Genomic DNA, 22,422 nt, shown 5'->3' with positions numbered 1-22,422 from the left:
GTGGGCGGTACCGACAGCGGGGAGACGGTGGGGGGGAAATTCCACAGTGAGTGACTTCCATGCATTTCGGAAACAGACACACGTACACAATGACAACGCAGGCGAATTAATATATGCATTTTTTTAATTATCATTATTAGTTTATATAAATAGAATAGAAAAAATATATTTTCATACTAATAAAGCTTTCCCCCCCGCCCCCTCATTCACAGTTCTCAGCATTCCCTCAATACGACACAAACATACAAGTTACAGTTCATCCTTCAATCACAAGTCCAAAAGTGCAATGTCATGTAAGTTTTCATGGAATCATGTCACGCGTGTGTTGAGTTTTTTTTTTTTTTTTTCCAGCTCGAGTCGTGTCAGTTTGAGACATTATTTGAAACAGTAGTTTGAAGCATCAGGGCTCACAGCGACCGCATCCCAGGAATGTCACCAGTGACGTCATACTCTGGGATCCCAACCCTTCAGGCTGTGCAAAGTGTAAAAAAAAAAAAAAAATTCCACCCCACTCCATCTACAGCATCTCAGACTAAAAAGGTAAACAATAAAAGTTCATTTCTGTGCAAACTCTACTTCTTTTTTTTTGACACTCTTATCTATTGGTCCACTCATTTTGAGAATGGGGCAACAAAAAAAAATTTTTTTGTTTTGTTTTTACGTTCTTCCCAATTTTCCATCTCTGTAATCAGGAATGTGCATGTTTTTCCTATTATAACAGGTTGTTGGAATGAAAAACATTTTTTGGTCCCTACGTTAAACCAGTGCATTTCAATAAATCAAATCCATAAGGTAAAACGTATCCCCCAATATAGAAGTGACATACAAAAATTATTTTGAATACATGACAAATGTCATTCTTTCAAGTCAGACATTTGTTTTTCGAGGAAGACCAAGTTTCTTTTGTAAGCCGCGAGCTTTTCTCTTACAACAGTATTTGGTCACTGTGTTTCCGTTGAACCTAAATCAGCAATATTTAGGAATTTGGTGACGAACGTGATCCAGCCTTGGTGAGTTCTCCCATTAAAAATATTTTTCAGTATATAGAATGATACAGTACAATGCAGAGCGTGCCTGGCAGGCTTTTTAGAGGTCCATGAGGTGGGAGAGTTCTCCTTCCAGACGCCATTTGTGTTTCGTTTTCAGCAGTCAGGATGGATCGTCTTCACTGTCTCGTCCTGTGAAAACGAGTTCTGTTGCCATGATCCTGTTTCGTCGTTGAGTCAGCATCTGGTGCGAAAATGCAGCGGCTGTCTTCCTTTAAGTCTCAGCCACTGGTTGTGCGGGAACCAGAATGACTCATCCGGCGCCGTGTTCTTTAAGGCAGACCGAGCCGCGGGAGTCGGTCTAAGATCCATTAGAACTGAGGAGTCGAATGGTCGGTTTTGACGAAGTAGGTAGTGAGTTCTCCTTTCCCCTTCACGTTGACTTTTCCTCGGAGCGTGACGTCGTACCCCACGCTCTGGATAATTTGGGAGGTCTCCTCCGTCACCTGAGGTCATGGTAGGGAGAGGGGGAAAAAAGGTTTTAATGTTAATTAAATCATCTGTTTTTAGTATAGTCTTGTTTCAAAGGGGCTGTATCACGTTTTTTCAGGCACACAACACTATATTACATCACAATTAATTACCTATGTTAACAACAGTTGTTAAAAAAATCTATCTGTATATAAAAAGTGACTTGAAAGAAATTTACTTTGTCATTTAACATCTTGAAATTGGGCTTCTGTCTCTTTAAAAACTCACGCTCTTTCTGACACTTCCGCCTTCAGGAGGTCATCACAAGATCACTCCTCTGTTAACTCTTATAACAACGTTTTTACCGACGTTGCACTGAGAAGTAGCTCATCTGATGAGCTCAGCAGACGCGCAGTTTGCTAATTTCTGCTGGCTAGTCTGAAGGAGTTCTGAGCTGCATCTCGAAGGCGGCGCTAGCTCCAGCCAGCCGTTTTGCACAGCTGAATAGTTGCCGTGGGAGACTGAAGGATTTCTCAAACATGAATGAAAGAATCGAAGCAACACTCCAGATATGTTTTTAATGAGGGAATAACATTATAAAACACCGTAAAACTAAAGAAAAGTCAATTTTACATAATATTGCCAATAAGGAGCTTATTTCTGTACTAGAAATCTGAAAAAAAAGACAAACACAGGGAAAAGTTTATTTTCTAAGTCATTAATTTGTGCATGTGTTGAGTGTTTTTCCAACCTGTATCTTCTCCAGTTCCCCTGTGCTTTCCATCCTACTGGCAACATTAACAGAGTTCCCCCAGATGTCATACTGAGGTTTGTGGGCGCCGATAACTCCGGCGATCACTGGGCCGTGATTCACTCCTGCAAGTGGATAACAGACAAGAATACATGCTTGTTCACATTAAAGATAAATGATAATTTTCATATAAAAATGCCTCCTGTTTAGGACTTTATGTCCAATTTGTCTTGGCATCTGTGGGTTTTGTATTAGTTTATTATTCAAAATAGCTGAATCCTCTACAGAAAAAGTAAAATGTAAAAAGGCATTTCAAAGTACGTCACACCATAAAAAACATAACACAGTAATAAACATTACATTTAGTCAAGTTTTGGAGTTTTCTGGAACTTTGTTCCAGATTAGAGATCCATAAAAACCGAATGCTGCTGCTCCAGGTTTGGTTCTGGTTCTGAGGATTCAGAGTGGATTGGAACCAGTCACGTCCCCGTAAGCCTCGCAAATTGTTTTTCATTTTTCAAAAACACATTTCAGCGTTTAGAGATCTCTAAACATTTCAGCGTTTAGAGATGAACGACTTCTGTTTGTGACTAAAGGAATAATAATACTGAAAATATTACCAGCAGCAAAAAAGATTTAGCAATATTTGTTGAATTAATTTCTGCAGATTTTTCACCGTGTTTTGTTTAATTGTGCATATGTATTTTAATTTTGTTTTGTTTTGGGAAATAATAGTTTGGTAAAACAAGACAGAAACAAAAATCAAAGTTATGTTTGTATTTGTTTGAACTTTGATTTAAAAGACAGACATGTTATTAAATAAGTGTATTTAGAAAAACATATCTAATACACTACACTGAAGAAAATTCAAGAAGTTGTATTTTTTTCACAAAGCCTGTTATTTCATGGGTTACTAAAAAAAATTTAATGCACCTTTTGCCTCTATGTTCCAACTTTGCACTACTTTGGTTTCTCACGATTCCCTAATAAAAATATCTTCACATGTTTAGTTGTAATATTGGAAAATGTAAAAGAAAAAAAGTTAAGGCGCAACGTGTTTAACCCAACTTCTCTGTATGAATTACAACCATTTATTTAGTTCATTTGATCCTTACTGACTTTAAACCAGTTATTATGAGCTATAGATCACCTATACAGAGCAGCTACATTAATGTTTCTTTATTAATGTACAGAAGCCGGCGGACAAAAAAGGCATGTAATTTATTTTCATTTGTTGAAAGAATTACACTGACGATAGTCCATTTTAACATTTTATTGTCTTGTATGTCTCTTTAAAACAGATCACCCTTAAAAATAGGAACTATTACCTAAATTGAATCTGTTCGTACAGAATATTGTACAACAGCTGTTCTCTACTGCACTGTCTTTTATGTTTTAAGAAGCTCAGAAAGTCATAAATCATTGTTTTTTGCCACTGAGTGTGGAATACAGAGATAGTCTATCTCTTCTCCATTTTTTTGTCTTCTGAAAGGCTCAAAAAACACAAGTGAAAAACAAATTGGAGATTCTTTTTCCAGTGTTTGTGCTTTAACATATCAAAGCAGTTTTCTTTTGTTTTTGTTTTTTTTTTCAGCAAACTATCAACTCTCCTGGTAATATTAAAATGAGCTCACCGATTCGGAGTTTAAAGTTGTTGAAAGAGTGCTGGTTGAGGTTTTCCAGTTTGCTCATCATAGCTATTGCAAACTCCACCATGGTGCGGACAGTGATGTAGGTCATGTCGACTTTCTGTAGGAGCCAGAGATCACGCTTGTTAGCAGGGCATTTTTTGTACATGTTGGAAAAAAAACCCAAAAAGAAACAGGAAAGTCTTTTCTTCCTGTGTCAGCTGAACTTGCTTTGCAAACATGTAGAAAACAATTAACACTTGGAGCTTTTTGTTTTCTTTCGTTTTACAAACCTTATTGTCTTCTCCTACAGGGCTGTGTCTTAGTCCTGCAGCAGCCATGTAAGTGCTGCCGATCGTCTTAATCTTCTCAACGGAAGAGAATTTGGGCTTCGACAGAAGCTGCATTGAGACACACACAGAGTAAACGTTAGAAAGAAGAAGAGAGTATTTGACTTTCTTTCACATCATCTCGGTGGACGTACGCCATCGAAGTCCAGTATGATCTCGTTGAGGAAGCGAAGACACTCCAGGCCGTCTCCGTTGGCGCTGCTCTCGCTGTAAAACTCTTTGAACTGAGGCAACGACGCGAACAGCACACACACGCAGTCGTATGATTCGCTGTACAGGTCCTGCAAAAAAAAAAGAAGATATGTTGTAGATGAAGACACTTTGAATTGACGACTAACTTAACATCTGGGAGCATGTTGACAAAAATCCTGCCAAAAAAGTTCAGATGTCTCGTTTTTAGATATATTTATCCTCCAAGGTTTAATATTGTTTTGTTATTAGCTCGTATTTCTGTGTGTCTGTACGAGGGATGCAAGTTATCAATTAATCAGTTAATCTAAAGTTGATTGAGCTTACCGATTGATTGATTATTTTCTTCAAAGTCTGAGTTTTCTCTTGTATCAAGATGGCAATTGTCTAACGCCGAGGGTTAATTGTTTATAATATATTGAATTAAAAAAGAATTTATTTAGAGATTATTTTATGTCAGTTGTATTAAATGCTGACTGAGGAAACAGAAAACATTGGTTTCCTCACATTATGAAACTAACAATAAAATATGAAAAGAATAAAATACGCGAAACATTTAATTCCCCATGAACAGAGAGATGTTTGCCCATACAGAAGTACCATCTGTGGTAGCTTTGGAAGGAATATTAAAACTTTTCTCCATGAAGTGCATTAACTTCGTGGAGGACAGATCTGAAAATCAACAGTTTTTTCATCATATAGTGTTTATATTTCTAAACAGAATGACATAAAGTGCATTTTCCATCCCAAACTGGACTCTGTTTGGACCGTTTCTCGTTCTGGGGCTGGTATAGACCCGCCATCTTTGTTTCCGTATCAACTGGCTCCGCTTAGCGTTGACCAGGGCTCCTTTGCGTCCCTACTTTGTCCCCCTTTTTTGCAGTATTTACTTGATTGTCGACGGCTTTGCCCATGAAGAAGGAGGCGACGTGAAGTGGCATGACGTTCTCCAGGAGGAGCTTGTTGACGTTCTCCATGGTCTCCATCTCCTCGCGCTCTGTTTGGAAGCAGCACTCCAACAGGAAGTCTACGCGACACGTCAGCTCGTCCTGATAGAGTCACACAAACACAGAGCGTTTCAACGTGCATCGACTAATTTGCGACGCTTCACACTGCATGGTAATAGATAAAAAGAGACGAACCCGTCTGGCCAGAATGAGGCACACGATGTAAAAGAGGACCAGCCAGATCCCGGACATGATCTGAGGGTCTTTCAGCACCCCGACACTGTTGGCAAACACAAATACAAAGTCATTCTGGAGTTGAGCAGATCAATAAAAAGGCCAACCCACTCCCCCTTCCTACTTCCTCAAACATGGAGGTCTTGTTTCTACACTGGGCTTGCATCCCCTGCCACCCAGGAGGGCTTCTTTCTATAGAAAGCAGCTAAATAAATGATGGTGATCTGAAACCGCAGACAAGGATTCACAATCTGAGCTCGACGTCTCGGACAAAAGGGAGGAAATTCAACACCTTCCCGAAGCGAGGCTGGTGGCGTTATGACTGCCGAGGGCGGAGAGCGGAGGAAGGTTTAACACGTGCGGCGTAGTTTTTATCTGCACGCATTCAGGGACGCATTGGTTTGTTGACAAACCGAAATGTAAACAGAAACCAGATTTCAGTAACTGATTAATCTCCTATTCTGATGATTAATTGGATGGAACACATAGGCACATCCTGCAGATTTTTTCATTTGAGCCGTTTTTATATAGTTTAATAATTGTATTAAAGGACGAAAATCGCCCAATAGTTTAATTCCTTTATTTCTTAAAGAAAAAAATAAGCATATTATTTCCTAAAAAGCAGCAACATAGCATCCCTTCAGTGAACGCTTGATCATTTGTAGCAAACGATGCGTCTGCAGCTAAAGAATACTTCTAACATCCAAGTAGCTTCAGTCGTACTATGCGTAGGTCACTCACTGTGTGTGATTTTTATCGTAGTACACATCCACAAGGCAACTGGACTCGTTTTCGTAGACTTTGAGGAAGAGGGCCAGGTACACCACCACAGCCAGCGTGAGCAGGAATCCCTTCACAGAGAAGCAGATCCTAACAAACACCATCACTCCCAGCATGGCCAGCAGGCAGCAGTACAGGTAGTACTGGATGTTTTCACCAAAAGGAAGAAGGGCAGAGAAACAAGTGCAAATTGGTGAGGTGTGTTGTTCAAACTTGGAACGGAACAATTCGGAGCTTAGCTTCAGGTACTATGACTGCAAATACAGTGACACCTACTAGACAGGTAATAGTTAGCCAACAAGGTTAAAGATTAATGCAAACTATGGAAAATGCAAACAGCGAGATAAATCAATGATAGCACAGAAAAAGGTACAAAACTGTCTCCTGTTTCCAGGAATGAGTTGTCAAATGTACAAAAAAGATCTGATAATCTGGTGAGATACTCACAGGCAGATTATACAGTCTGTGTCCTCCTAAATACGTGGTGTTAGTGACCGACGTGCAGTTCCTTGCTGGGAGGACGATCTGGAAAGAATACAGACACAGTGGAAATAAGACGATCAAGCAAACAAATCGACCGAATGATCAAAAACAATACTTACCAAGTTGAGGAAGGCCATGAGCAAAGTGATGAGGACACACAGAGTGACGAGGAAAAGCCGCAGCACCGCCCTGGCAAGGAAGTTGCGTGACAGCTTCACTACCCACTGGACATTCAATGGCAACTTGGAGTGCAATTTCTGATGAGGATAAAGCGAAAAGCGTCACTATGGCACCACTCTGGGTCTTTGGTGGTCATTTCGACTTAGGGGAGACCATAAAACTACGCTGTCCATTTTGACATTTTAATGGCACAAACGCAATGTTTTTTGGTAACTTTAATCTAAATTTCCAAAACCACATTTGCTTACATGTGGTTCATTGTGTTTAAGATGCAAAGTATCCATACCATTTGAACTCACCTGTTAGCCACATTACATCCACAAACCTCAGTATATTTAGAAACTTAGGAGGAGTGAATCCTGCTGCTGGGTTTTCATCAATTTGAAGAATAAATTGAACTTGATGTACTGTTCGATATCTAGGCTGAATTGGAACTGACTCGATTATGTTGAATTGACTGTTTTTGTAAAGTATGTTAATATGACGTGTTGTGAATTGGCACTTTGAACTGATTTAAAAGAAGATGCATTGGAGGTTTTCAGGGATTCATGTCTTAAACATACACAACATTGTGTTGGTCTGTAACCTAAAATCCCAATAAAGAGCATTAAAGCCTGGTAATATTCAAGTGGTTTGACTTATTTTGCAAAACGGTACGTGTTTCTTTTTCTCTAGAACTTCTTGCCATTGTAGCTGATCTCAATTAGCGTCAGTTACAACAAGTTAATCACGCGGCGTTAATCTGATGTTGACATGAAAGTGATGCATACGCGTAGACTTTACCTTCATGTATGCAACAAAAGAAATGACCAGAAGTGCCACCATTACAGGAAAGGTCACACCGTAGGACACTGCCATTTGAAAGTTCCTATAACAGTGACAAAGTAGAGTTAAGTTAATCTGCTCAACATAAATAATAATAATCAGAACAACTAAGATGTAGCCTTGTACAACAGACACAACGGTTGTATGCATGAAGATGTTTTAAGAACTACTTACTTTTCAGAGACAAGCATCTGGACGGTGAAAAGAGACACGAAAATGATGACAATGCAGCTCACTGAGTAGTGCAAATTTGTCACCTTTGACAGGCGGAACTGGAAAGCAGTTTAAAAAAAAAGCTGGTTAGGGGTGAAAAGATTGTCTTTTCAGTCACAAGGTTTCCTGTGTAGTGCCCTGCTAAGTTACTGATACTCAAACTTTTGCATGTTTTGTCACATTAAAACCTCTAACTTCAATTGATTTTATATGGAGTTGAAGAAAAATGACACTTTGGCTTGAATGAGTGTTCAGTTCAAACTCAGTCAGACTGGATGGAGCTCATTAGTGAATAGCAGTTGGAAAAATGTCTTGTTTTCAGTGAACCAAGTGGAAGTAGTATTTTCTTATCCACACCAAGTGATTATGGACTAAAAACAAGCTCCAAAATCTTGTTGAAAAGCTACTTCTGAGCTAACTTTGTCTTACTTCAAGTGCATTACAATATTTGCATTTGAAACTGGACCAAATATACTTGGTATGACTTTTTTTGTTCTAACAATTTCCTGATGTGAGCTGTGAAACTCGGCAGGTCTTCCAAAGCTACAATTAGCATTTGGGGAATTGGTTGCACTAGATTTTATTTATTGCTGTCTAAGTAAATGAGCACCACATTTTTCAGATTTTTATTTCTGGAACATTTTGATTGCCATGTTGTTTTCCTCCTTAAAATGCACAATTACACTAAGATTCTAGTAAAACAAATCAAAGTCTGTAGTTGTAACGTCTGAAAAGGAGAAATAACTGAAGGCATATAAATACTTGTGGAAGGAATTTTATGTGTACATTCTTTTAAAGAGCATATATTATGTTTCAGAAGAAAATATACCTGTTTCTCTACACTGAAGTCATTAAACAACAGAGTCAACCAGTTGAGTTTCTTCACTTTCTTCCTACATGAAAAGAAACAAGAAAATATTGGACAAATTTAATACGATAAAACAGTACCTTGTACATCTTTTATATTGTCGTTGTATTTTAGACTTTAAAATTCAAAAAGACGAGAAAAACGTCATCTCAAGTTAAACAAGGGCATCTGCAAATTTCAGCAAGTGAAATTTAAGGCTTTTTGAGACCTTTTAATGCCACCATGAATTAAATTTGAGACTGAAAGAATTAAAAATGTCAGGGATGGTTGGGGAGACTTTCTGCATAGGAATGAAGAACAAGCAAAAACTGTGAATCCGGCTTTGTGCCCATGATGAAGGCAAAATACATAACTAGCTAGTAAGGCTATATCAGCCTCAACTGCCTTGAATGCAACAAAGATGTTTGACTTTTGCCTGACAGAAATGACCCACAAGAAAAAAACTATACAAAACAGTAAAGCTATGACAAAATTTAAGACCTCTGATTAACATATTTAAGCCCAACTTACATGTTTTGAAAGTATTAAAGACATTTTAAGACATTTTGATTTCACACACAAATTTAAGACATTTCAAGGATGAGTGGACACCCTGTAAACTCACCCAGTTATGTCCACTGTGTCAAGTGATCCCTTTATGCTGCTATCGATAGACAGACTAAAACAAATGAAAAGACATTATTGATGGCATCCTCTGAGAAGACCAGAGAGAAGGTTTCGTTTAGCTCCTTCAAACTGGACGGATTTCACTTTGCAGTAATTTTAGCAACATCTCTTTAAGAGATTCCTGCCACTTACCGGTTGGGATTGTTGTAAAAAGATTGTTCTTCCTAGAATCAAACACAGACATAACAGGCACTGTTAGACTTGGGTACAATAGACCATGATCAAACAGCCGAGAGAGACAAAACATCGACTGCCCTGCATGTTCTTTACAACACCGCCCAGTGGGATGGCGAAGCAGGAATACGTGCTTACCTCCGATGTCAGTCGTGTACGCGTTACGACATCTTTGAGAGGCTTGCAGGCCTTCTTTTTCTGTGGGTTGCTCAGGTCGGCGAAAGGGTGGATGGTCTTCCAAGATTTGAGGTACTGAGACATTCGGACGGACGCCCGCTGCTTGTTCTCACCCGCTGCCTGAAGTTACAGCAGAGGCAGTTCAGTGCTTAGATCAAGAGTGCTTACGTACAAGAAAATAATCTCTTAATACACATTTTAAGCTAATGTTTCCCCACAAGGGCAGGGTAGAGGAATTTTGTTTGCAGTGTGAACAAGGCAATTCACACTGCGTGCCCCTACCAGATTAGGCCTTCGCGGAACGCTGCTTGGTTTGTTGGGGTCAATAACCAGGAATGTTTTTCTCCCGTACAGGTGAATATTTCGACTTTCCCCATCCCCGTCCTCCACCTCGTACGCTCCATTCAGGTGCAGCAGGGTTTCTTCTGTTATGTGGACTCGCCTAGTTGGACCAGCATTTGCAAACAGAAGTTCAAATGTTTCCAGAACAGATCTAAACTTACAAGTATTGCTTTTTAATTGAAATTAACTAACATTTTGCATGGTTTCATACAGTTTAGTTATCAGATAAGGGTCACTTTTCTTACCCAGGAAGGCCTCCGGACTCCATTAGATTGGCTAAGGTAACATCATTTGACCAGACGTCATACTGCCACTTCTGAGAGCCAATCACACCAGAGAGCACATTGCCAGTGTGAACGCCAACCCTCATGTTGATATCCACTTCTGTAGCCCGTCTAAGTTCACTGGAAGGAGGTAAAGAAGAAGCTAAAAATCAAAGTTTCACTGAGAAAAATGGATAAAATCAAAGAAAATGTGGATGAATTTTGTCAATTTGTCTTAAGTGTTTTCACACCATATTTAGAGCGCTCTACTTATAATAAGCTCATCTAGTTTTCATGTTATTACTAAATATAAATAGAATTTCATTGTGTTTAAGATGAAATGTAATAACTTTCCACACCAGAACAGCTTTTAGTTTGTTTTCAAAGTCCATAAATATTGCTCCATTCAAATAAATGGAAACAAATATTGCCACATTTGATTTGCATTTTCCTCATACATGAATTTCCAAGGAATGCAAGCAATGAGGCTTCCACCTCCTGGTCTGCTGCATTTGCATCAAACAGCACAGAACGGAAAACAAAATAGATTATACAAAATATGTTATTTTAAAAGTGTGGGAAAAACACACCCAAAGTACTAATGCTCTAATTTTTTTATATTTTGTCACATTAAAACGACTAACGTCAGTTCACACGTCAATGGTATGTTGACGTGAACGTCAAATTTTCGTACATGTCAAATCATTGATGTGATATGTCACCGGCAGCAGTTGGTACTGAACATCAACTACTGAGAAAAAAAAACATAAAAATTTATAGCACAGTGAAGTAACTACATTAACTTCAGTTGTTATAAAAATGCTACATATGTCAAATATGACATAAAAGAAATTTGATGTAATTGGGCTTCTGTCTCTTTAAAAACTCCTGGTGTTTCTGGAATTCGCCTCCAGGAAGTCATCACTACAACCGTTCTCTAGTAATCCTCTAGCAATTTTTATATACTGTTGCACTGAGAAGTAGCTCATATAAGGAGCTCAGCAGATGCACATACCCAATAGGTATTTGCTAATTTCTGCTGGCTAGTCTGAAGGAGCTGAGTGGCGGAGGCACAGTATCTCCATGAGACAGTATCTTGTAAGTTAAGAAACTGCATCTCAAAGGCGGAGCTAAGAAGAAGTGAAAAAGGTGCATTTCTAAAATTATTTTGGAATTATTTTGGATCAAAGAAAATAATTCTTGGTTATTTGTTGTAAATGCCGGTATAACACATTTAGATCACTTAAAAAATTCTTGGGGAAGGGTTAGACAAACTCAGATAAATCCAGATGGACTGACTTGATGGCGGTGCACATGTCCAGGCCCATCCGAACGCAGTTGATGGCGTGGGTGGGAATGGGGTCAGGGAGGCCGGAAACACAATAGTAGCAGTCCCCCAGGATCTTGATGCGGAGACACTCGTTCTTCTGTGCTCAGAAAGAAACACGGGGGACCGAAGAGTTGGGTCTTAAACATGTGATTCAACAGAAAGCCGCCTGTCACAAAAACATCACATCATTCGCAACTTTACCTTTGCGATGTCATCAAATTTGCCAAAAAGCTTGTTGAGGACCCCGACCAGCTCCTCGGGCGTACAGGTGCTCGCTAGCTTCGTGAAGCCGACAATGTCTGCGTACAGGATGCTGGACAAACGCAGAGAAAAATAAATATTTAACATACGGTGAAGATAAAAAGGAACATGTTTATGTTTTTGGTAGGACAAAGCTAACAATGAGCTAGTCGGGGTCTGTCACTGTGTAGAAGCATAGAGGGACATTCACAAGGAGATGTGACAAATGTAGTACATATGGTAAGTAAATTAAATCTTCACCACAAACTTATATTTACAAAAAAAAATGATGTGTTAAGAAGTAGCTGTGTTGTGTTTTATTTCTTTCAGATACACCCTGAAGCGAGGTGTGTACTGTGACAAAGTCTTGAGCCACTTTTTTATCTAATCTTGTGAAAAAGTCCAGAGAAATATATAGTTTATTCTGCATATTATTCTGTAAATGTGAGCAGTTCTAAACTTGACTTAGTTTCTTTCTATCCTTCTCCTTTCCTTTCTTCTCTTTTCTTTACTTCCTTCTATTTTCAACATCTCCTTTTCTCTTTGTTACTTTCCTTCCTTCCTTTTCTTTCTTTCCTTTTTTCCTCCTGTCTTTTATTCTTTCCTTTCTCCTTTATGTCATTCTCTCGTCCTGTCTTCCCTTCCTTCCTACATTTCTTTCTAACAATGGCACAGTTTCTCACGTTGTGGCTGTAGTATGTGGAAATCAATAAGTATTGAACCCCTGTGACTCTGTTGCCCCTACATAAAAGCCACTAAGCCCACACTTTGCTTTTATTTTTATTTGAGGAAAAACCTGGAAAGCATGGTCTCATTTCCTGTTCCACATCACATTTCTGAGCTGCTCCGTGTCGCTCCATCACATTAAATCCCAATAAAACCCACAGAGGTTTGTGGCTGTAATCTGATAATCCATAAATAGTGAGGATCTGTAACAGAACCAGTCAAATAGCACTAAGAGCGATCAGCCAACCCTCCACCTGCGGCTGTTACCTGACATCCCTGTGCTGCCGAATGTAAAGGCTGTGAAAGTTGGGGTGGTTGCTGATTTCTTTCGCCTCGTCGCCCTTCGGCTTGGACAGCCTCTTGATGATCTCACTTTTCAGCTCCACGGCGATGTAGCGTGGCAACACCGACAGCAAGAGGCCCTCCTGTGTCGGATGAAACATACGGAAAAGGGTGGGAATGTAAGAGAGGCGAAGCTAGGCGAGACTCGAAACCGCCAGATTTCCGTCGCTCAGAAACGACAGGGATGTGTTCGGAGCCTGAAAAAGAAAGCAGTGTTTGCTCGCTGGGTTGTGTTTCATCTCTTTGTTTGCCCGCAATGAATGGTGCCCATTTGGGTTTGCCTTTTCTATTGTTGCTGAGCCCTCAGACGAGTGAATGATTAATCTATTGGCCTAATAGCAGGGAAAGCATACAGCAATGAGACCAATTACACAGAACCGTTTGTAATCCAGGTGAAACAAGCCGCCTGGAACCACAAAGGAGGGATTTTTCGTACAACTGACTCTGTCCTTTCTGAAGGATACGGAGTAAAAGAATCAGAGTGTTACTACTGTAAATATGATTATACAAGTGTTTCAACCTGCTGATACTTCTTCACTTCCTTCTGGGAGCGCACAGCGCTGAACTCTTCCCGCTTCTTGTTGGATGCCCTGAGGTCGTTCTCGGTCATCCACAGGTGGAAGACCCCGAAGCAGTTGACGCACACGAACAGCACGGCGTTCGCCACCAGCTGAAAAACAAGAGTTCATCAGATGACGCCTTCGCCTGCTGGACGTCACAGCATTCCATGAGACACAACATGCAAGTTAGGCCGAGACAGGCCAAACACTCCTTTTTATTTTCCATTTTTCCTCAATGAGATACATAATGAGCGGTATTATACAAGGTTCTTGTTTACACATGAGTAAGTTGTAAAGCAGAAACATATCTGCCTGATGATTTGCATGTTTTCTAGAGGAAGTAAACCGTGTTGGTCACACAACACAAAATACTTTTGTACACCTTCATGCTACAACTGAATTATGATCCTTAAGGGAAGATGATGTTGCAAATATCTTAAAATTCCTTAATAGCACTCTAATCTGTTCATGTTGGTTGAGATTAAATACATTATTCAAGCTTTTGAAAGAGCAAAAGACGGTGTTTTACCTGCTCGGCCAGTTGTGGAATGTTTGGACGAGTGTTAGCATTCTTGACAGGGACATACACACTGATGATGATGATGTGAGAAACACTGCTTCCTATCCCAACTATGAGGGCCCAGGTCAGAGAGAGGGGCAGGACCGTGTAAACACTCAGAGACAGGAAGAGGAAAAACGCCACCTGAACACAAGAAGGGAGCAATGAGACTTAGAGAGGGTTTCTGTAGCTATCACCAACTCAAATAAAAAAAATTTAAGACATTTTTAAGACCATTACGACTGAAATTTAAGATATGCATCACGAGAGAAGTGTACAAAAGTAGTAGTGTCAAGCTTTGTTGCCCAGAATGCACCTGGCATTACATGTGTTAGCATCAGAAAAGAGCCAGCGGCAAAGATAATCTACACTTGCCAATGATAGACTCAAAAAAGCTAGCCAGGTAGCTAGCAAGGGCTTATTCGTTAGCAGTTGGCTCAACAGCCTTGAGAAGAAAAATTACATAAAACATACAAGAGTAAATAGCTCTGCAACAAAATTTAGGACCTGTAATGTATTTAAGAGAAACTTAAAAATAATTTTATAAATGTAAGACTTTTTTAAGACCATTGTGAATTAAATTTAAGACCTGTATCTCAACAGAAATGTACAAAAGTACTAGTGCACACAGCATTGTATGGGTTAGCATCAGAAATGAGCCACTGGTGAAGATGAACCAGCCAACTGGTGATAACTTACACTTCATAAAGTTAGTGGTAGATGAAAACAGCTAGCTAAATAGTAAAGGTTTTTTAGCAGCTAGTTAGCGGTGGATGTGATTCAAGCTTTTGCCAGTCAGAAAACTCTCAGGAGAAAAGTAAACTCCATACAATATGCAAGAGTTAATAGTCCTGCCATGATAAAACTTGAGACCTATAATCAGTGTATTGAAGGACATCTTACATTATTTTAAATGAATTTAAGACATCTTAAGGTCTTCATTTCAGATACATAAATTTAAAATTTAAGAAAAGAACAAAACTCAATCCCATTTTCTGTTTTAGCTGCTTCTCACCTGTTCCCATGCATTCACCTCTCCCCCTGTGAAGATGAAGACTATCGCCGTGACGTAAAGCATCCCCCAGACGAAGAGCGCCAGCGCTCCTCCACAGCGTCTCACTGTGGCCACCCAGGGCAAGCAGGCGATCAAGATCACGTTCAGACAGAGAACCACGCACACCACCGACAGGGCACCGACGTGATCGCCAAGGTACGGTTCTTCTGTCTGGATGATGCAAAAGTTATCAGATTAAGGTCCAGTTTAAACAGCAATCTTACACACAGCATAATTTTCTTCTTTCATACAAAGTGTCTTCATGGGATAACATTAAATTCTGGAAAGCTTTCAGAGATGTTTGCCTTTGTGTTTTATGCAGAAGCGTTTTAACTGCCAGAGGCTGGGGATAAATTCAGGAGCAATTTATATCCTTTAAATGAGAAAACGTTCCTACTGTACAAAGACGTAAAACGTTTGTTGTTACAAAACGTTTCTTGCTACAATGAGATTGAAAACAAAATATCCTCTCATTCAAATCAGAAAGTTAGCAACAGTACAACTGGTCTTTTTAGTTGCCGTCAAGACGAAACAGAGTGAGAAGGAGAATCATAGCGAGCCCCTTTATGCCTTTTTAACAAGTCATAATCTATCTGAGGAGCGTATTTTTACATCTAATTATAACGAGACATAAAACTGGTCACATTAGAATGAGGAACTCATTAAAACAAATAGTATATTGTTATGACGAGATATGAAACTTGTTTCTCGTAACAAGGAACAACAACCAGAAACGTGAACAAGAGCATCATGCAACTCAGGACCCAAATGCACCATCAGAACCATGTTCTTCCCTTCTATGGGAAAACTATTATTTTTATTACACATTTAGGTGGGAAAGTGTATCCGAAAGATTGACAGTTAGCTGGGTAAAATCCATGTAAGACATGCTTTTATAGCCCGTTGTCTTGATTACTGTAAGCCGATTGCCTTTGGAACTAGCAAGGCATCTGCTTCTTGCTTCCAACAATTTGTAAACCCATTTCACACATGTTGCCATTTCCTCTGTGTATCACTTCATCTTAAAAAACCTGTTTTCATCCACAACATAAACCACTTCAAAAATTCTTTTGTGTGTGTTTATTTCATCTGAGACTTGACAGATTATGAGCCCCGAACGAACCAAAATAACTCCCATTGTGCCGCAGGTCTCGTTTATTTCTTTACAGCACAGTAGAGTGTAGGACTACATGTGGAGGGAAAAACTGAAACCAAAGAAGCAGGCTCTGTTTTAGAGGCTTTGTGAGGTCATGAATTAAAAACTGAAATCAATTTCATCAGCAAATCCATCAAAGGTAATACAGGAAGTGTGTGCAAAGCATTCCAGTGACTGACCTATGAACCTATCAGCTGCTGATCTCTGTCAACGAGTCGCAGCAAAATTAAAAAGCCTTTTTTTTTCATTTGCATGGAAAGCGGACTTTGCTTGAAATGTGACCTGGCACTTTAATTTTCTTTTTCATGAAACAGAGGAAAGGCTACTCAAATTGGTAGCGTTTTTGCAGATACTATAGTTACTATTTTATTTGATGTTACAGGTTGCAATGAGTTTGCTTTGAAGACAGAAACATAAATAATAACACTATTTCACACACACACACACACACACACACACACACACACACACACACACACACACACACACACACACACACACACACACACGCACGCATGTACACGCACACACACACGTGATCATATCCAAGTGCAGTAAACATAGCATATCAAACATGTTGATTACTCCTGCAGAGCTCTGCGTAGGTGTGACGTGTTGTTCCATTTCTGCAGAGGCGTGGGGATGGCTATATGAGGAAGCTCTGACGTAAGGACGGGCGATCAGAGCTGCTCTGACGTTGGAGCAGCAATAAAGCTTTAGGAGTTCAACGAAACAGCTTTCTGAAAAAGCATCACTTCTTTTAACGTAGGTAAATGTGGAGATACTGGAGTCTCTTGCACCGACTGTTCACACGCGCTACGTTATTTTTACTGGAATGAAACGCATTGTAAACCGGAGCGCAAGAATGTCCTGGTGTTTTCACAAAAACAGGCTTAATGCTACATTAATCGCAATGATTAGATTTCTTTTTAAGTTGTTGACTTTCACTGTGATGAAGTAAAAGTCTTCTCTTTGACTCGAAAGACTAGATAATCTAATCTGCCAACTGATCATTGTGTAAAACAATCGGACACTTGATTCTTCAAGATAAACATTTTTGCAATGCTGAGACGTTAGACCAGATTTTGATTGAAATCTCAAATGTGAGAAATTCCTGCTATACATAAAGGCAGTGTTGTGGACACTGGCATGTTCAAATGAGTAATATTTTCTCACTTTAGGTTGCATCATATGTTTTAGCATCAGAAATGAGCCAGTGGCAAAGACGAACGTCGTACAACTGGTGATAATTTACACTTGTAAAATGATAGACTCAAAAAGGCTAACCCTAACCCTAACCCTAACTCTAACCCATTGTGAATTAAATTTAAGTCCTGTATCTCAACAGAAATGTACAAAAGTAGTAGTGCACACAGCATGTATGGGTTAGCATCAGAAATGAGCCACTGGTGAAGATGAACCAGCCAACTGGTGATAACTTACACTTCATAAAGTTAGTGGTAGGTGAAAACAGCTAGCTAACTAGTAAGGGTTTATTAGCAGCTAGTTAGCGGTGGATGTGATTCAAGCTTTTGCCAGACAGAAAAGTCTCAGGAGAAAAGTAAACTCCATATGCAAGAGTTAATAGTCCTGCCATGATAAAACTTGAGACCTATAATCAGTGTATTTAAGGGTAATTTACATTATTTTAAATTAATTTAAAACATCTTAAGGTCTTAATTACAACATACAGTGGTGTTAAGCTTCCCAGAGAAACTTGATCTATTTGTGCATGAACAGTTTCTTCAAACAAAGAAAGTTTCGACGAACATTCGCCCTGAAGAAGAGGATCTGGGCACAAACACCAAGGCCATGCTCTGACACACTCCTGTAGTTGTGGGAACTGATTATTTTACTTGCAGTCAGTGAGTAATATTCAAGTGAAAGAAAGTCAGTGACGTGCGGTCGCTGAATTTTCCCATTTTCTCATTCGAATGCTCGGAAGCGCAGCAGGTGACGCAGCAGCGACCTGAGCCTCGCCTGGGATTGATCGACCTTTGGCTAACTGCACTGGCTGGCATTCGATGAGAGCGTGTTCCTCCTGTCTGTACGTCGCCGATCAAATAAACCTCGATTAATCAATAAAATCGATTTGTAGCCCTTTGTATGTGCTTCTACAGTGCATTGACACATTTAATTTGATTTTGAAAACCATAATTTTCAATCAGCTTGAACCAGGTGCAGCTAAAACTAGACGAGTTTTTAGTAGAACAAATTTACAGACAAAGGGTATTTTTTTTTATCTTAAGTGCAAAATGCATCTATTTTTTTGAACAGTTTTGGCTTAATTAAGTCTGAGTGTGTTGTTCTTTCAGCAATTGGCCCTTTTTGAGTCTGCCCACTGTAGTTAATGATTAATCGAGTGCTAAATTAGTTTTAATAATCAATTAATCCAGTAAATTGTTTCCCAATACTGATCTATTGAGTGATAAGTCTTCCTAACAAACCTGTGGAAGACAAATGGAAAAGAAGTTGAAACACTGAAGCAGACAGACACTTGCTCACGCTTCATCTCACCCTTCCAGTAGCAGGAATGACGATGATGATGACCACGCAGAAGATGATGGACAGCAGCAGGCCGACAGCATGGCTGGAGTCTCCTCAACGCAGCGCAAGAAAGCTCTGTTCGTGGCCTGATAGCAGCAAAACACCCCTTCTTTCACACTCCGTCTAGACCGGGTGCTCTGCCTGTCGACGTAGTCGTCCTCGAGGTACCGCCCGGATCCGATGTCCATGCTGTCTCTGGTTTGCCTAACGATGGACGACCTGGGTGAACTTCCATTGGTCGAGTTTTCCGCTTTCGATTTGCCAGTCAGGTCCAACATGGAATCGCCTCCGTTAAAGTCCAGGTTGCTCTTCTTGGCCTTGTCCGAATCTAGGCTGGTCCCAGACAGGTTGACGGGGGAAATGGAGCTCGTCTTCTCCAACTTCCTTTTGTCGAGCTCCAGCAGCTCTCCGTCGTAGAGGTCCGTGCCGAAGCTGCTGCAGGCGTAACCGGGGCTGGACTTGGTGCTGCTGTAGTCCGAGTCGGTGCAGCTGTTTGCCTGCAGTGGAAGGTTCATGTCGCTGTGTAGCTTAATGCCCGATGGATCAACCGGGGACTCCTGATCCATGCTCACTTCTCTCCCCTTCAACAAAGAAATGGCCTTGAGAGGTTCGGGAACGCGCCGTCTTCACCTCGCCCAACTCCACGGAAACCGGGGACGCACCAAGTCCTGCCGGACTCCCTCCAGGAACATCTTGCTGTTTGAGGCCGTCTCTTTTGGGCTCCAAGGTACTAGCTTTGCCTTTGCCGTCGCTGGGGACGACAACAATGTTTGGCACTAAGGCTATCTGTGCTGCTTCTTGTCCGGGCCTGAATTCATCCTGGAAAGTTCTGGACTCGTCTGGCATTGTGATCCGTCAGCCTCTTGCCTCGAGATAAAATACCTGCGAGCGCAATCTTACGACTTGTCACAACTTGTCGCAGTGTGCTTGTGTGTCAATTTACAGTGAGTCTGAGGTGTTGTAAGGTCCCACAGATCGATAAGGAATCTTTAACTCGATTTCCTTCAGTGAGTTATGTCCCATGTTTTGAGGAAGAAGAGCGTCTCTGCCAAAGAAATAGAGCACAAAATGAGTATGGAGCAAAGTGAAAACACATTTATAATCAATTAATAAAAGCAACAAGAATAGCATGAGCACAACCTGTACCTACCTTTGGTTTTAGTGCCATTTTCATAGCACACCACTTTGAGACATTTCCCCATTATGCAAAACGAGTTAGTCCTCTTCCCCCGTGACACATACGCCTGCATACCGCACAGGTACTGTACTGTTCAGGTGTGTACCGCATTGAAATGTCAGTGACTCACCCAGTTCGCATTTAAAACATTTTTTTTCATCAACACCTTCTGCCAGAGCTTCAGCCCAGCTCTCTTTCTGTGACTTCCCTCTTTCTGCCTCTTCTTCCCCCGTCAGAGAAAACCGCCTCTCTGCCCAACCGGCGTTTCGTGGCTACAGTTCCCCATGCAACCTGTCGGCTCGCTTGCCACGTTAATTCCAGGATTAGACTAAATTTTTTATTTTTTTTAATCTCTATGTGTCCTGCGGTGATAAATCAGATTTACCGCTGTTCTAGAAGGGATTATAATGAAATTCACCTCACCTGGTGTAGCCGATCAGTTTCATTTTGTGTCATTGTTGCAGGTCATATCACAGGAAAAACCACTCGCAGCTCAAATGGCTCTACATTACTGGTAATCTTTAAGTGAGCCGCTGTTCTGGTGGTATCCTTTCCTCCTTTCGGCTGGTTTCACTACTCTGTTCTGTTAGTCAAAGAAGCCATTTTCCTAAAAAAGGGGGAAGTTTCCAGAGCTGAAAGTCAAACTTAACCCAGGAATAGGCTACTTCTGTTGGTCTACTTGTCTTTAACAGGCTCTGCTTGGACACCTGAGTCTGCATGGTGACCAAATAAATACTAAAAATACGCAGAGATGAAAAGCTCTAGCATTCAGATGCAACGAGAAATGACTCAATAGAAACAAAAACATGCAAAACCTCTCGATCGTAACGCAACAGGCCCTCAAGGTGTGCTGAGACACAGAAGAATATCTCAGTGACTAATCATCCCAAGCATTTTTATTATTATTATTATTATTATTATTGCTCATTTGTATCTCAAAGGTCTATTTTTATGTACACTATAATCCCACTGGTGAAATGCTTCACGTTCATGACTAAACACAAACAACAGCTGATGCAAATGAAGTCAAGATGGTTGAGGAAAACCATATCTTATATTCTTAAACGAGAGAGTGTCCTGACAACCTCCCACCCAAATTACAATAAATAAAAATAAATAATAATAAAAAAGCTATAGTTCCTTAAAACACTCTCAGATCCTCCAAGATTTTTCTTCTTCTTCTAAAGTTAAAGAAACCAAGAACAAGTTGCAAGAACACATGAAAGCTAGTAACATGCTAATATATCTGGTATGTGAATGATGAAATATTATTTAAAGCAAATGTAACCTCTTGTGTATAATAGTGGATGGTGACAAATCAACCCCCACAAATTTGAAAAATGTTTCGGTGTTGCTTTATAGTCGTGTAAAAAAATCATAATAATAATAATAATCAATGATAATTTAGCCGTGATAAGATGTTACTTTTCCTCGGTTTGAGGAGTTTGGAGGCGAATTTAACATGAACATGACATTTAAAGTATTGCTCACTTTCCCTACTTAAATAGAAGGAGCGAATGCGCTAACAATGAGAGAAATGTGCCATGAAGATGGACAGATAGACAGATATCCATACCTTACTGCTCGACGACGTTATCTTCAATCTCCCTGAGTCCAACTGACAGGCAGGTTGAGTTTCCCTGAGTCTCCGTCTCTCTCTCTCTCATCTTCCTACCGACGTCAAAAAAAACTGGAAAAGCACAATAAACATCACCGAACTGAAACCGAGCGAAAAAACAAAACAACGTCCGTCAAAAAAAAAACAACAACAACAACAAAAAACCCTGGTTTTTCGATGCTGAGCACAGCCCGTGAAGAGTCCAGGTCTCGGTGCAGGTCTGAAGTTCGGCTTCGGGCGCGAGGGAGTTGAGCGGAGCGCCCGCGCGCGCATGCGTTCGTGCGCGTGCGGGCGGGAGCGCGCTGGTCCAGCAAAGCAAACAGAGTGAAAGTAAATAGAGGGGCATAGAGAGAAAGAGAGAGATGGGGAGGAAAGACGGGGCAAAGGTCAGACTTTCCATGAGACGCGGTGGAGAGGCTGGCTGCTGCTTATTCAGTTTTAAAAATTTAAAAATCTTTTTTTTTTTTTTTATGTAGAACTGCGAATAAAACAAGCAATGAAATAAAGGTCAAATGAATCAATCGGAGTTCTCAACATCTCACAGACGCGCTTGTGGTGTTGGGAGCATCATGCTTAGGGGATACGA

The 22,422-nt window shown here is 40.3% G+C and overlaps 1 protein-coding gene across 1 annotated transcript; it reads right to left on the bottom strand.

Moving 5' to 3' along the window:
- Positions 1 to 122: 122 nt before the first annotated feature.
- LOC129352376 (adenylate cyclase type 2-like) lies at positions 123 to 22,060 on the bottom strand. Its single transcript, XM_055021345.1, is given in 28 exon segments — positions 123 to 1,492; positions 2,209 to 2,333; positions 3,843 to 3,957; positions 4,130 to 4,237; positions 4,321 to 4,467; positions 5,266 to 5,424; positions 5,518 to 5,602; positions 6,298 to 6,479; positions 6,784 to 6,861; positions 6,939 to 7,076; positions 7,783 to 7,867; positions 7,999 to 8,096; positions 8,867 to 8,930; positions 9,510 to 9,563; positions 9,704 to 9,735; positions 9,884 to 10,042; positions 10,205 to 10,364; positions 10,510 to 10,668; positions 11,827 to 11,954; positions 12,059 to 12,170; positions 13,091 to 13,248; positions 13,686 to 13,835; positions 14,255 to 14,428; positions 15,300 to 15,509; positions 19,012 to 19,076; positions 19,079 to 19,659; positions 19,661 to 20,086; positions 21,795 to 22,060. Coding segments are annotated over 27 exon segments (3,888 nt in total). The 5' UTR covers positions 19,888 to 20,086; positions 21,795 to 22,060; the 3' UTR covers positions 123 to 1,357.
- Positions 22,061 to 22,422: the final 362 nt, after the last annotated feature.

Source organism: Poeciliopsis prolifica, unplaced genomic scaffold (genome assembly GCF_027474105.1).
Source record: "Poeciliopsis prolifica strain line A6 unplaced genomic scaffold, Auburn_PproV2 SCAFFOLD075, whole genome shotgun sequence".
NCBI classification, from domain to species: domain Eukaryota; kingdom Metazoa; phylum Chordata; class Actinopteri; order Cyprinodontiformes; family Poeciliidae; genus Poeciliopsis; species Poeciliopsis prolifica.
The sequence above is the reverse complement of the archived record's forward strand: the minus strand, read 5'-3'. Positions and strand labels throughout refer to the sequence as shown.